This window comes from Kryptolebias marmoratus, linkage group LG19 (genome assembly GCF_001649575.2).
Source record: "Kryptolebias marmoratus isolate JLee-2015 linkage group LG19, ASM164957v2, whole genome shotgun sequence".
NCBI classification, from domain to species: Eukaryota; Metazoa; Chordata; class Actinopteri; order Cyprinodontiformes; family Rivulidae; genus Kryptolebias; species Kryptolebias marmoratus.
The window spans coordinates 20,818,717-20,834,947 of NC_051448.1; the positions used below are offsets into that span (position 1 = coordinate 20,818,717).

General features: G+C 36.4%; 1 protein-coding gene across 2 annotated transcripts in view; it reads right to left on the reverse strand.

Moving 5' to 3' along the window:
* The window catches only part of LOC108245455 (adhesion G protein-coupled receptor F5-like), a 33,143-nt gene that overhangs the window by 15,469 nt on the left and 1,443 nt on the right, over positions 1-16,231 (reverse strand). For both annotated transcript variants that reach the window (XM_037981622.1, XM_037981621.1), the window contains exons 2-13: positions 8,323-8,429; positions 8,082-8,130; positions 7,820-7,969; positions 7,539-7,709; positions 6,714-6,752; positions 6,279-6,443; positions 6,030-6,194; positions 5,846-5,875; positions 3,910-3,963; positions 2,982-3,131; positions 2,716-2,874; positions 2,487-2,516 (exon numbers count right to left, since the gene is read on the reverse strand). In XM_037981622.1, the coding sequence (XP_037837550.1) occupies positions 2,487-2,516; positions 2,716-2,874; positions 2,982-3,131; positions 3,910-3,963; positions 5,846-5,875; positions 6,030-6,194; positions 6,279-6,443; positions 6,714-6,752; positions 7,539-7,709; positions 7,820-7,969; positions 8,082-8,130; positions 8,323-8,424 (1,264 nt within the window). In that variant the 5' untranslated portion in view covers positions 8,425-8,429. The remainder of the gene's footprint in view (positions 1-2,486; positions 2,517-2,715; positions 2,875-2,981; positions 3,132-3,909; positions 3,964-5,845; positions 5,876-6,029; positions 6,195-6,278; positions 6,444-6,713; positions 6,753-7,538; positions 7,710-7,819; positions 7,970-8,081; positions 8,131-8,322; positions 8,430-16,231) is intronic.

Consider the following 16,231-nt stretch of genomic DNA (forward strand, 5'->3'; position numbering starts at 1 on the left):
AAAGTGGAGCAGTTTGACATTGAGAGATCTCTAGTTTCTTTTCAAACTGTTAATTTTTCTGCAAGATTGACAAGTGTTTTATTTCACTCTTGAAATCCCAGATTAGGTTTATTCAATGATGAAAGATGTCACTTAAAAAACACATCTCTGAAACAAACCCATCATCCAGCATTTGAGACAGAATTGTGTTGCCTCCCAAAGCTTGTAAACTATTCTGACTATTTCCCTTGCCTAGCCAGCGGACATTATTATGTAAAAGCAAGGCCTGATGCTCAGTGGATGTGTTAGAGAGCTTGGCCTTTTTCGCAGAAGGCCGTGAGAGAAGGCCTGTTTTGCATCCAGCCTCCTGTGCTAGAGGCTAGATGCTAATCGGATAAAGTTAATAATCAACTTAAGCGTGTCCATAGTGTTCTTCAGTCGAGTGCAGGGAGTACTCTGGTGGATGAAACAGTGGCATCTGCGGTGCCATAACTGACAGCCGTGCAGACAGCCCGTTCAAGCCATTGTTGGAACACCTCTGGTCATAAGCATGTCAGTGCTTTCCAAATACAGTACATTGTCATTGAAAAATCAACAGTTTTCTGAAGAATTTTTGGAAGTGGTGTATGTCCTTCCAGGGGTATCAGGCCCAGTAGGTCCTCTGAAGCATGACCATAAAAAAACAACAAATAAATAAAGTTGAGGCATGTTTGAACCATTAGTGGATTCATCAACCGTCAGAGACATCACGTTAGCTTACCTCAAATGGGTCAACAGAGTTTCATAAACCTCTGAGGCCAGAATGTCCATCCTTCTTAGATGTGTCCGACATAGGTATGGACTTGATGCTTGCTAGCAACTGCTTTTTTACATGATTGACAGGGATCACTTCATCTAATGCAGCTATGATACACTTGTTTACCATCTCTGAATTGGTGAAAGGCTGCTTCTTATTGTTGAGGATCCACGCCACAAAGAGAAAAGCTGTGGTTGCTCTGTTTAGACTCGAGCAGGACCTGCTGAAAACAGTATGGCTATGCCTATAGTTTTCTTTGAGACATACAGTTTTCCGCAGGATGTAATCCTTTGCAATGGCGCTGCACTCGTTGCAGAGCAGACACATCAGCTTGCCTTCAGCAGTTTCAATAAAATCGCATTTGTCCGTCCACTCACTTTTGAATTTTAAATTTTTGATGTCAACTTTTCATTTTTTAAGCTTTGATGCTGACATTTTGTTGCCACATTTTCTAGCTACTCATGTTTAACAAGCACTGCAACCCTCCAAACACATCACCAGCCCAGATGGGCCTTTGTCATCAGCAGTACTAAATGATGATAAGCCACTGCTGCAACTGATATCACATGATCATAGGTAATCTATATGAAACAGGATCACCTCTCTGATGGAATTGTTTGTCATTTCAGATTTTTCAAATGATCATACCCACTGGCACCGCAGAGTTTTATTTTCTCTACACAGATGATTTGAATTGGGCAAGTTGTTTGCTTCTCCATGTTATTCTGAACCATCTATGCCTGTTTGGTATAGAGTGTTTAATTATCTTTGTCTGCTTCATTTCTGTCAGGGCTGGTAACAAGATGCAGTTAATGACAACGTGCGTCCACTGTGGGAGCGGCGATCACCTGTGATTGACAAATTCATCCAAAATACCTGTACTAAACCATCACGATTTGAATACATTTACAATTACACCCCTAACAAACTTTCATCCATACCATTTATTTAATCTTACCAAACGTTGAATGAGTAGATGTTGTTGTATTTGGCATAGCTGTTGTTGTTGACACTAATATTTCAGATATTTTTCTTTCTTATTCAAAGGATCATTCTAGGCTGTTTACTAAAACGATTTAAACATGTTCAAAGGTGTATTAAGACAGCAAATTTATCTTAAATCTGCGTTTTTCGTCTGTCTGTACTATAAGAATGAAGGATAACTTGGAGTTATTTATTGTGTTTATTTTGTCAGTCAGTTGGTCACTGACTGAATGGAACTTAGCCTGTTGCAGACGATATTTTATTATGACACAAACCTTTAGGAAGGTTTGTTCTTTACATACCTGGAGTAAATGTTGGACATAAAGAGGTACCCGTAGAACAAATTACATTTATGCATTTTACTTTTGTTGCCATTGTAGCTAACTTTGTGAACCTTAGCTAGCATATTTGTTCACAAGCTTTCTTGAACTCTAACTGGTAAAAGAAAACCTGTATTGTTACAGCAAATTTTGTCAAGCTTGCAATATTTCCAAACTCAAACTGTTGATGGAAAGCATTGAAACATGTTCAAATAAGTATTTAGGTGTAGTTTATCTGAAATATGAGGTTTTTCAACTGTCTGTACATCAAAATGACAAAATAACTCTGAGTCAGTTATTCTGGTGATTTTGTCAGTCAGTTGGTACCTGATTGAATGGAAAATAGCCTGTTGCAGACAGTATTTTAATAACATACAAACCTTTAGGAAGGTTTGTTCTTTACATACCTGGAGAAGGCTTTGGACATAAAGACAAACCTGTAGAACAAAATACATTTTTGTATTTTTGTCCAGAAAAAACACAAAAGCCTTACTTTGTTATCAATTTGAGATAATCTAAGCAAACACTTCAACTAGATGACAATCAAAAACTTTAATTATGTTTGTGACTCTACAGAGCTCATCTTAGGCTCCAGTAAGAGCTTTCATTGTAAAAGCGACAAGACGATAAGCTTACTTGTGATTGGTTGACAGAACTCGTTTGCAGGGAGTCCATTTACACATGAACATATCTGGCTGCTGAGATTACTGCATGAATTATTCATACATGTGTCACAAGGCCAAGCAAAGCCATCTTCACACTGACACTGGAGTTCATCGGGGGTTGGAGAGCAGACTGGTAAAGAAGTTTAAACAGAGTTAAAATCAGACACTGTTTTATAATCAGACACTGATATGTCAACAGGTAAAAACAAAACCATCAGCTTAAACAGATGTTCTTACCTGTGGTGATACTTATGTTTGTCAGAGTTAAAGACTGGGAGATGTTTACTGGGAAGATGATAGTTTTCAGTATGTTTCTGATTTCACTAAGGTTTAGACCACTGGAAACTGGGATGTGCAACTCAAAGACCAAATCATATTTCACTGGGTCTGTGGAGGAGAACAGACGAGAATATGTTGGGCTTTGGTTCTGAATGTGCTAAATAACACAAAGAGAAATGTTTTAACAACAACATCATATTTGTCCATGTCCTTGTATGGACATATCTGCCATGTTAATAAAGCACCTGGGCTTTACTCTTCCACTCATACAGATCATTGTCCCTAACAAGTACCACGTTATACACAATGGTAGTGCACAGAATAAACTTGTCTAGTTTGGCATGACTGCAGTCTGTGCTTGTAAAAAAAAAAAAACTAACCTTGTTTAGGAGTTGCAAACTACTCTATAGACTTATATCTAGCAGCAGTTTTTGATATGACTGTTGTGGCCCACTGCCAGGGTGACATCTTGCTGAGAGAGGTTATCAGTCAAATGCACCACAGACAAGTTTTTATTGTGACTTTGAAATTAAAAATATCCACACTCTTAATATTACTTGTACAAAATAAAATATGTGTGCCATTCATACTGGAACCACCACTGCTTCTACTAATAGATTTGATAAGTAAGCAGAAAGAAATGATGAATCATAAAATAAAAAAATATTGTTCAAAAATGATATATCGATAACAATAATAATAGTAATAACTTTGCACCTATTGAGATATTGTGAGTGAATACTACATGGAAAAAGCCTTGGTGGCTACAACGTAGAAACTCAAAACCTTGCAGGTTTTTAGAAATCTGGTGGTTGTGAAGAATGCAAATAGCAATCTTCAGAAATTCCCACACAGAACTTCTTGTATAACAGTAAGTGTATCATACCAGGTGGTGGTGGAGGAGATGTAGAGATAGGCATAGCTGTTGTTGTTGTCATGTCTGTAAAACAAACACACAAAAGAAGCAAAATCACAAGCTGTTTAACTGCCACAAAGTGTATAAAGATTTTTTCATTACAATAAAACAAACTTTATTAAACATCTGAGTTTGTCACTTCTTTTTAGCCTCCAGGATGAACAAAACATTAAACTCACTTTTTGTTGCCGTTGTAGCTAACTTTGTGAACCTAAGCTAGCATATTTGTTGGCAAGCTTTCTTGTACAGACTTCGAATTATTTTTCTAAGCCATTTGTTTGTGCTGAGAGTAGACAGAACACTGAAAGCTGGGTTTGATGTTTGTGAGCCAGGTAAAAAAAATACTTCTGTACATTTCTGACTAAAATATTGTTTTAAGACATAATATGATCAGCATTTAGAAACATACAGAATTCAACATGTGCTGGACTTAAACAAGAACAAAGTTTTTAAACCATCAGTTCTAGTGGATAATCACAGTGGCAGACCTGTTTTGTTGTTGACTTTTTTATATGTATTGCACATATCTTTTTCTAAGTGAGTATGTTCAGTGTTTAATTAATTTATTTTAATCAGTTGTTCTGTTCGCCTACTTTAATTCTAGGTTTTTTTTTTCTCAAGATATAAAAATGATTTAGTCTGTCTTGGTTTTGAATGCATTCAAATTTAACTTGAAGTGTACAAAAATGCACAATAGATTTCCCAATGTCATAATTTAATAAACACAAATGAAAACTGTGATGGGCAAAACATCATGAAGAGAATTGTTTTACCAAGGTCAAAATAACTCTCTGTCCCTCCATGGGCACATCAACTGTCCTACAGTTCTCCCCCTTTACTTTACTTTCTCTCACACATATCATTTTGTTTAATCACTGTGCAGATTATGACATTGTTGAAGATGGCATGGCTATAGCCTGAGTTGCAGTGAAAAAGACAAAATTAAGATTTCCGGGAGTTGCTAGAAACTATATACTTAAATTGGTTTGGGTAGCTGAAAATTAGGCAATGGCAAAATACAAGGCAATTACTTTCTTTCACAGCCAACATGGCTCTTGTAATTGCCACTATGTGTGTGTTTGATTGGCTGTCAGCAAAATATTGTATGAACCAATGAACAGACTGTAATTGATTCTTTAGAAAATAACTGGATTTACATCTAGAGGTGATTAATTGTTGGAGATAATTTCATTAAGATGTCCTGCCAAGACAAATATGCCTATCACTCTGTCAGTTTCACAGATAATAAGCTAAAAACTTGTTGAAATAAAAATTGTTCCTTCAAGGAATGCTGCAGTTATGCTATAGCTTGTTACTATAAAGCCTATTTTGTGGCAACTTATGCTCTTAGAATTGAAGGTATTTAAAGTATTAAGAGTGTGAGTTGTGATTTCTAAAAGTCACACAATGAGCTTGATTCACAACATTTATTGTGATATACCATAAAATCAAGGAGAAGTAATTAAGAAATTCAAAATTATTAGCATCAGCTAAATCTGTTTCTCTCTATATTTACAGAATTTCATTGGTGTATTAAAGAAATCAAGCTTTATGAAACCTCTGTTTGTCTCACCTCTCCTTACTCTTCAGAATGAAAATAATTTAAGCTCAAAGTTTGCTCCTATGGTAGCTTACTGTGAATCTATGCTAACCTGTATGTTTACAGGTGTTCTTCTAGTTCCCCTTGGTAAGTTACGAATTATTTTGTTTATGACTTTCCTTTAATACACTCAGACATATTTTACTCTAAGTGAACATTACAGAGTTGAGTGAATTAACTGTGATCAGGTCTTCTGTTTGTGATTGCAGGGCTCATCAGCACAGAGATTCTGTGTTTGTTGAACCTGCTTTCTAAAGCAGAACACAAACTCATGAACTACAACTGAAATCTACATATCTGACATACCTGAAGTAGGTACTGAGCAAAAAGAGGAACCTGAGGAGCAAAAAAGAAAAAAATTATTATGTTTTTGTAGCTATGTCTGCTAAGACTCTGAACTTTCAACTATAACTAATATAAGGTCATGTGCAAGAACATTAAATTAGAAACAGAAGCACAACAAAAAATAATGGCAAAACACTATGTTTACCTGTGATTGGTTGACAGAACTGGTCGTTTGAAGGGAGTCCATTAATACAGGTACACATTTGATTGTTTACATTATTGCATGAATTGTTGGTGCCACACATGTCACATGGCCAAGCATAGCCACTTTCACATTGGCACTGCAGTTCAGTGGGGGTTGGAGAGCAGGCTGAGAAAAAGATTTCAAAAAGAGAAAAAAATCATCAGACACATTTTTGTTTCAATCAGGATTATTTATTATAAACATTCTTACCTGTAGTGAAATTTACATCTATTACTTCAAAAGTCTGTGAAACTGTTAAAGGGAAGGCAACATTTCCCAGAGAAAATCTGAATAAATTAATTGCGTTTGAGAGACTGGAGACTGGGATGTTCAAGGTAATTATCACGTCAATGTCCACCGGTTGTGAGAAGGCGACTAAGAAAGAAATAATCAAATTAGCTTGATGTAACAATTTAAATTTTAAAAAAAAAGAAAGAAAAACATTTGCAAGAACATGTTTGATTGAGGTAAAACACAAACATGTATAAACTTTGAGGCATACATTTAATTCGAGACAGATAAGTCTAAGAAAATCATGCACATACTCATGCACATATTCTGATATGACAATACCATTGTTTGCATATACACACACAGACAAAAACACACACATACAGTACTCTTCCATAATAATTCATGTCATACCATTAGTTGGTGTAGATGTTGGCGATGTTACCATTGTCACTGTAAAGATATAACACAAAATTAGTAGTAGTGACAATATATGTTTTTTTTTACTTTAGAAAATCTGAAAAATACATGTCTCCTATTGCAGTTTAATTATACACAGTAGTTTCTCCAACCAAGCCAAAATATATTTTCTGTATACCCAGTGACAGCCCTTAGAACAATAAGTCTTTTAAATCAATACCATTCAGTCCTTACCTCTATCTTTCACCATAATTATTACAAACCTATGAGTAATTAAACTTAATGAAGCAATCTGTAGAATCTATTTAAGCTGAGCCAAGCATACCACATAAATGTCAACATCAAGGTGGATAAGAGATGCTGTTTCTGATCAGTAGACACTCCTCTTCATCTGTTCAAAGATGAAGAGGAGCTAAAACAAAAGCAAAACCTTTTCTTCCTCATACCTTAAAGGTTTCCCATGAAACCTTTTAATTGGGCACTGTAGTTTGAGAAATTAAAAAACAAACTTGTTTATTACTTGAAGCTTCTTAGGCCCCATCCACACTGAAATGTGGCTTCGTACAAGTCTTTTTTCTTCTTAACACAGCACCATTTCTAAAAATGGTTTTATCCACACAAAAACACAGAACACGACTGACAAAGAAATGACACATTAAATTACTACTGACTGAAAGTCGTATCAGTTCAAATCCATGGATATATTGGATAATTTCTGGCACAGTATGCACTGAGGGATGGGTAACAAACCCAAAACTTGTACCTTGGTAAAAATGTTAACTCAAATCTCAGAAAATTTTCTGACACCTTGAGACCTACCTTTTTGGCTTGTGTTTTGCTGGCAAAACTGGTCAGCTGGGAGGCCATTAATACATCCACATGTGTCACCAATGATGGGATCACAGGCTCCGTAGGTAATGCAGTTGTTAAAAGACCAGGCATAATTCTCCTCACATATGCACTGGTACTCAGTCATATTTGATGAACATACTGAGGAAAATACATCAGCACACAATATCAAGATTGAACAATAGTAAAAAGCATTTAGTACTAACTTTTATCATTAAATGGAGCAGAGAAACAAGAAAATAAATTTATACCCATTGTGGCGTCAATGCTGGCAATTTCAGTCATGTTATTTATTAGTATGGGAAAGCTGAGATTGTTGAGAATCAGCCGAAGACTCTCCGGGTTAGAGAGGTTTATAATAATATCCAACGTATACTCAGTAGCATTTGCAGAAGCTGCAACTGAAACATGTAATAAGATAACAGTGCTGAGTAGATGATCCTTTTCATCAATGACAATAATAAGACATATACATTATGTAAGAGATTGCCAACATTCATTACAGTGGCTCACCAGCTCTTTTGTCTCTGCCATGAAGGTTGGACATTTTGCCCATAAATTCCTGCAAAAAATTATAGATTAAATTGAACTCTTTCATCTAGCTACACAAATCAACAACCATTTATTTCGTTACTAACTCAAAAAGTACAACACTGGTTGGAGGTATTTTCTAAAGAATGTTTAGTGATGTGGCCAAATCACAGCACATTTAGTTTACCATAGTATTTTTTGCATGATTATTTCTAAATCTTACCTCGAAGAAGCTAGACACAGACGTTCTGAATCCCTGCTTGTCCAGACTGTAGAATAAAACCAGAAGAAAAACACCGAACTGCACTGTCTTTGGTATAGCCATATTGACTGCAAAGAAGATAAAAGCAACATCAATAAATGAATTAGGCATTCACATTTTAATAAAATGTCTGTAGACACTATGCACATTTTGAAATATAAAACTGATACACAGAATTTTACACTAAGATGTTCCAGTTAAATCAACTTTTTAAACAGCTACCAGGAAGTAACACTCTGATTACCAGTAACACTTGTGGTAGATAGTCCTGTTTGAGGGCATTCCATTTACATTGTGTTTTAATCTGTTTTGTAGTTGCAACCTTTCAAACATCCAGTAATTGCTGCAAACAAATACTGCACCCATTTTGGCTCATGAAGTAGTTATAATTGCTTCTGTTGCCTGACAACCATATCAAAATGGTGACCCCAGATTATAGATGTAACCTGATACTGTCAGGAACGGTGGAGACGGAGGCGAACCCAGAACGCAGACTCATTGTAAAGGAACAGAAACTAATTTATTAAACTAAAGAAACAAATGAAAACAAAAAGCTGGCGTGGCAGCAAAACAAAAAGATAAACAGAGCATGAGCACGGAGCAGCAGAACCAGGAAAAGACAGCAAGACAACAAGCAAACAACGACAATGGACCAGCAGAGTACAGACAGAAATGACCGGGTTTTAAAGTGCTGAGGATAATCAGGTAAGTGGGGACAGGTGACAAGATTACCAGACTTTGACAGGTGTAAGTGGGCGTGGCAGGAATGCAGAGAGAGAGATAGACTGAGGAGGAATGAGAAAGTGAAAAACACGAAAACAGAAACTAAACACAACCCAATAAACTAAATCAGAAATGAAACAAAACACCGGAAAAACCCAAATCACCACAGATACGGCTAGTTGAAAAGGTTCAAAGGTGTCATTTGATAATTATCACAAACCACTTGTTCTCCATTCGTATATGCAAGGTTTGAAGAACAAACCTGTAGCAAAGAAACTCATTGTGGTATGTAAGACAACTATGAGTTGGCAGATGTTACTGGGGTTGGCCAATAAAGTAAATCTAGACAATCTGAGTCATATTATTATTCAGCATACTGTAAGCTTGTTTACCACAGAAGAGTTGCAAATTATTTGTCATCTCACTGTTTGACTAACCTTAACATTGGCTTGTCCTGGCTCTCTGTATGCTTTAACAGTGGCTGGAAACCGTAACTAGAGTGTACTTATGTAGCACCTTTCTACTACTCAAAGGGTTTTACAACAAAATCTGTGCCCTCATTTACCCATCATACAGCACTCTACTACATCTCATCCATCCATCCATTCTCTTCCGCTTATCCGGGGTCGGGTCGCGGGGGTAGCAGCCTAAGCGGGGAGACCCAGACTTCCCTCTCCCCAGCCACTTGGGCCAGCTCCTCCGGGGGAATCCCAAGGCCTTCCCATACCAGTCGAGAAACATAGTCCCTCCAGCGTGTCCTGGGTCTTCCTCTGGGCCTCCTCCCGGTGGGACGTGCCCGGAACACCTCACCAGGGAGGCGTCCAGGAGGCATCCTCACCAGATGCCCGAGCCACCTCAACTGGCTCCTCTCGACGTGGAGGAGGAGCGGCTCTACTCTGAGTCCCTCCCGGATGGCCGAGCTTCTCACCCTATCTCTAAGGGAGAGCCCAGACACCCTGCGGAGGAAACTCATTTCAGCCGCTTGTATTCGCGATCTCGTTCTCTGCCTCTACTACATCTCTACAAAGCTAATCTGAATAAATTTTTGTATAGAGTCTAATCAGTGCTTTAGATCACATACATACACCGATGGGGCATCAGAGACAAAGAGGGATTCAGTGTCTTGCCCAGGGATACTAGGAATAGAGTCACTGAAGGCAGATCAGTTTAAGGACCTGAGGTCAAACATACAAAGCAATAGGAAATGTACAAGAAAAGTGAAAAAAAGAGGGACTGCACACTGCCAGGACTCAAACCACTGACTCTCTTGTTAGCGGATGACTGCTCTAATCGCTGACCCACAGCCGCCCAGATGTGTAGTTAGCCTTCTGGCCTGAGAATGATATTCATACTACTGTCAGCAAATTATAATCCATTTTACCCAATGACATAGTCCGTTTTCTATATTGGCCATATTATTGCATGTTAACTCAACGATAGGATCTGCAACAAAAAAAGCTAATTAATAACTTGCCAAGTTTTAGTTTGCTTCAAACAACATTTACCTCCTTTCACATTTCAGATTCATGAGTCTGTACCTGGAGACTGATGCAGCCAACTACCTAGCCAAATTCTGAAACATGCCATCCCTAATGTATTGTACTATGTTTTTTGTTTGTTTGTTTTTATTAGAAGGTAAGGCAACTAGCTCTTACTCAATTGGCTTTGTGTTTCACTGTTTTTTCAGGGATCCCATGGTAGCTCATTATTTTGTCCTAATTATTAGTTTTTAACAGTGTGTAAAATAAATCCTGAGTCTAATCAGTTGATTATTTATTACTTATCAACTAAACAATGAATGGAACTCCAGAAAACAAGTAAATACATGAAAAACAGAGAAGCTGAAAATTAGTAAATAGGTCATCCTTTTCCCTCACACCTTTTTGATCTTTTTAGAGTAAACACCTAATGACACTTGTAGCTTTTTTGTTGCTGTTGTGTATTATTGCCTTGTCTTATTCTGACAACAAAGCACACTTTGTGCTTTTCACGCAAGCGGCAGCAGTATTTGATACCTAGGGAATGCGAATGGGATGGTCAGATCTATGAGAAGACATTTCTACAAAAATGTAACCTTAAAAAAATAGTTTCTGAAAACATTTGTAAATGTTAAATATAGTTTTTACATTACTAGGGATTTAAAAATGTGAATTACTAAATAAAGATGACTATTAGACATCAGACATTAGCAGCTGTAGTGATGACCTCAAAGAGATAGATGACAAAGGCAGAACAGTGGAGAAAGCTCAACTTTGAATCTAAGTGCCACAAATAGTATCTGCAAAGAATATGAAGCAAGTCGTAGTGAAGGCAAGCCAAGCTGCAAGATGTTATAGCATCCTTACATACTTTGTCGTTTTCTCTTCTAAGGTACCAACATCAAAATTTCTGCTTTTTTGCAATCCTCCTGACATCTCTCTCACACACACACAAACTCATGCACACATATCAGCAGACAAAGGCCTCGCAGCAAAAAATATACTATACTGCCAAAAGTAATCACTCACCCATCCAAATCATTGCATTAAGGTGTTCTAATCACTTCCATGGCCACAAGTGTATAAACTGAAGCACCAATGCAGACTGCTTATACAAACATTTGTGAAATAATGAGTCACTTTCAGGAGCTCAGGCAATTCCAGTGTGGTACCATAATAGAATGCCACCTGTGCAATAAATCCAGTTGTGAAATTTCCGCTCTAATAAAAATTCCACAGCGAACTATTATAACAAAGTGAAAGTGATTGGGAATGACAGCAACTTGCACTCATAGTGCACAAAAGTCACAAACATTCTGCAGAGTCAACAGCTGCAGACCTCCAAACTTTATGTGACCTTAAGATTAGCTCAAGAACAGTGCCTAAAGAAGTGCATGGAGTGTGAAATATAGTGTATTTTTGAAGACACACATTCTGACTCCAAGAAAGTACAAGTAAATCCACAATGGAAAATAGGGCAACCAACACATACATACATAGCCATGGCTTTTAAAAATGTGAAACTGGCTTTGTCTGAAAGAAAGTCATCTTTATTACACAATGGAAGTGTAAAACCACAAGGAGGCAGTGCAGGAGAGCTTTTAAAGTAAATCTCTGTCCAACAGTGAGTTTATTTCTCACAACTGACAATACCAGCTGGAGTAGCTAGACTTATCGGAATACAGTAGTAAGTTTGGCTCTGTTCCAATAGCTCGAGGAACAAAACTTAAAAAGTGAAAGGACATCACCAGAAGAATTCCAGACCTTTTAAATCTGTTTTAGTTGTCTATTTTTAAACAGAAGTCCAGACTGTTGGGTAATTATGCTCTTCTGAATTGTGTATATTGCTAATCTCTTGGTCAAAACAATGGACTTATTTTTCAAAATATATTTACCAACAAGTATATTTAATACTGTTTTTACAATATTAAAATTTTGGAAATGGAGATAAATTAAAAAAAAAGATTTTTGATGTGTTACAGATTAAAGCAATAATTGCCAATGTGTAATTTGCACCCTGCCTTCGTGTTCTCAAAAAATATCTGTTAGCAAACTGATACTGTTTTGACCTTTTTAACCTATAAATTCCAATGTTTTAGGTCTCTTCTGATGTAACAAACCCAACATTAACTCTGTCCCTTAAATATCTTCAGTGCACAGCCTAAATGACAACTGACCTGTGGCTCTAACCTCTTATTTGACAAAAAATATTGTAAAATAACAACTCTTCAGCCAACCAGGACAATCACCAGTAATATTCCAAAGTCAACAGATCTACAAAGAATACCATCTTGAATGTTCCTAAATCTACTGTATCTCTCATATCTCATATCTGTCTATTTTGCTTCCTCCCTCCTTTTTTATTATAATTATTTTTTGTAACATATCATGTTGGCCTTTTATTAAAATGTTTTAACTCTTAGCTGGCCTTCAGTACTCTTAGTTAGCCTTCCTGTACCTTTAGTTTATCTCAGCTTTTATCATGTCTGATCAGCTGAGGTTTTTAAATCCTAGTTCTTAGTTTGGTTTCCCTCAGTTTATCTTCAGTATATCTTTAGTCTTTTGTGTCTTAGATTCATGCTTTAGATATGTTCAGTTTTAACTTTATATTGTTGTGTGTGTTTCCTGTATTTTTGTGTTTTTCATGTTGTAAAGCACTTTGAATCATCTTGTTGCTGAAAAGTGCTATATAAATAAATTTGACTTGGCTACTGTCAAACCCAAATAGAAGAGAACAACATCAACATTGTCATTTTCAAGCACATTGGGATTATGAAGCTTCCCACATATCTACCCTAATAAAGGGTCTCTGAAAACATGGAAAAAAAATTCTGGAGTCAAGTTCTTCTGAATCTCTATCCAGAAGTCACCAACCTAAAATGGCTCAAGAAAAAATGGTTCTGCAGCTACAAGAAACTGCCATGAAAATCATTTCTAATTAGGCAGCAAAGATACTGGAGAACCATCTTTGTAAACAACTATCTTTTGTAGACAACTATTTTTCATATTTTATTATTGATCAACTGATTCATTTTCATAGATTATGTAAATGACATAAAGACAACAGCTTTGAAACAGATGCTGGAAATGTCTTTTTTTTTACTTAATGCATAAAGTGAAAGTTGACACATAGTCATGTAATACATACCCACTAATAACCCTTTGTGAATGTTTGAAAATGAGTTTTTTTATTTTATTTTGAAAGTTAAGTGCATGTATGAACCAGCCAGGTTCATGTGTCAAGGATTTCCAAAACAACTTCCAACCTTTTTTTGTACCTCCACTTTGATTTAGCTAAATCATAGTGTTTCTACCCTGTTTGCAAAGATAAATAGGTTGTTTTTAGTGGAAATAGTTTTCAGAAGTTCTGTCTCAAATTTTTATGTTAAAACTTGAAATGTGTCTTCACAGTAGTGTTTATAAATAAGGTTTACAGTCTACTGAAAAGCTCAAAGGCCAACACATTGGTGTAAAAACTAGTAAGTTTGCCTCACAAACAGGTTTCAGCTTTCAAACTTAGCTAGGGTATTTTTGTGTGGAGTTTCAGTGTTTCTAACGTAATATATATATATATATATATATATATATATATATATAAACTACTAATTACTTTAAACTATAAAATTAGTAAACTATATCGTTTGAGAATTCGCAAGAACTTGGTCAAATTAACTGGCCAACCAATTACTATAAAAAATAAAACTACTTTGAGCTACAACTGACTTTTAATGTGGAATTAGATTGTTCTGTCAGGGTGTACCCCGCCTCTCACACAGTGTCTGCTGGAGATAGGCACCAGCTTCCCGCGACCCAGGATAGAGAAGCAGGTAAAGAAAATGGATGGATGGATGGAATTGTTCTTTAAAAAAAAGCTAGCCAAAATACAAAATGGCCAAGGAAAGCCCCAAATTGACATGTCAGTAAAGGTTTCCAAGTAAATGTCGTGTTTTACATGGGTTTAAAATTCCTGACACTGACAGTACCGGTTAAAGCACCTTTAGACTTAAGGGAACAAAGCTTTAACATTAGGCATGTTCCAGGCACTCAAGGCAAAAAAAATTTAAATGTGAAAGTAAAAGTCCTGCAGAAGTTCAAGAGTTTACAGATCTTTATTTATAAAATTACGTTATTGTTTCCATAACTTTGACTGGTTGTTTTAGAGTTTAGAATGTGCATATTTCTTCAGCTTTAAAACAATTTTGCAGATTTATTTTTCAAAAAGATAATTTTTTTGTTTAGGTCTCGGAAAAGGGACATTGTGGGAACAAAATGATCAAATCATCAATGTAAAAATGTGGTTACATTCTGTTTTATCTTTCCTTCTGCTTTGAAGCCTTAGTGCTTCGAAGCATTATGTCACTTAAACTGAAGAGCCTGTCTATATCTTAGTAATGCTTAGTAATTTATTTAATGTTCTTTACTCAGTGGCAAGAAGTATTATCATCCTGTAAAATGACATACAGTGGTGATATCTGTAGTGATATTTTGGCTAACAGATATATAATAAAACACTTCAGTTTGGATTTCAACAACAGAAGCATTGAATTTGAAATAAAGAAAACCTGCTATAAATTGACATTATGTCCTTTTTAAGCACAGAGACAAACTTAAAACAAACCACCATCAAAAACCCAGCTTACACAGAGCCTATGTCAGTTGCCCAAAACTTAATTCTCTTGTATTAAGGGGTTCAACTATTATTATTTCAGATGAGTTTCCCCAGTCAAACACCTTTGCATAACACTGCTTCACAGTCAGCACAATTACTAATCACACTGATAAAATAAAATAAAACAAGACATGCAATATTGGAAATAAATAAAGTCTACCCTTGTTAAAGAGAAGCTCACTCCGACAAATTTTCTGGGATATAAAAAGATTAATAACCACCTCATTAAAAATTTGTTAGCTACACTTGCTGTTAGCCAGTCTTTTCGCTGAAACCAGGTCACAAAAAAAACTTTGATTTTGGCGTTTTTCCTTTTTTGAATATCTTTTGGTCTATTTGCCCCCAACCTCTTCACTTCCAGTTTTCCCCCCAAGACATTAAGGAAACTGGGTGAGAAATTAAATAATCCACCTCATTTATGCTTATCTTGCTCAGCATCATAACTACTCAGTCTATGCCAAACTATGCCCACATACACTCGCGCTTTAGACATGTTAATGTATGTCCACCTTCATTGGCTGAAGCCTGTGGTCTTGGGCTAACCCTGGGCTGAACTAAATTTACCCAAATGAGCAGCAAACTGAGGGGGCAAGACATGGCATCTGTTAATCATTCTGTACCACGAAAGACATTAAATGAACAGGGCTGTGAAAAGTTAGCCCTTTGGAAAGACTTTGGGATTTCCTTGAGACTGTTTGGCACCGGTTTTGTTGTAAATTTCACAACATGTGTTACAATGTTTTTAATTTGTGTTTATTAGGTATTTCAAAATTTTTATTGTAAACTCCAGGGAGGGCTTAGCTCTACTAGCCCACTTATAACAGCCGTACCTGTGTGTGTGTGTGTGTGTCTGTGTGTGTGTGTATGTATATATATATATATATATATATATATATATATATATATATATATATATAAAATTCCCTTCTCCCCCTCCGTGGGTGGTCTTTGTTTCATCCTCTGAGCTCGGGTCCTCTACCAGAGGCCTGGGAGCTTGAGG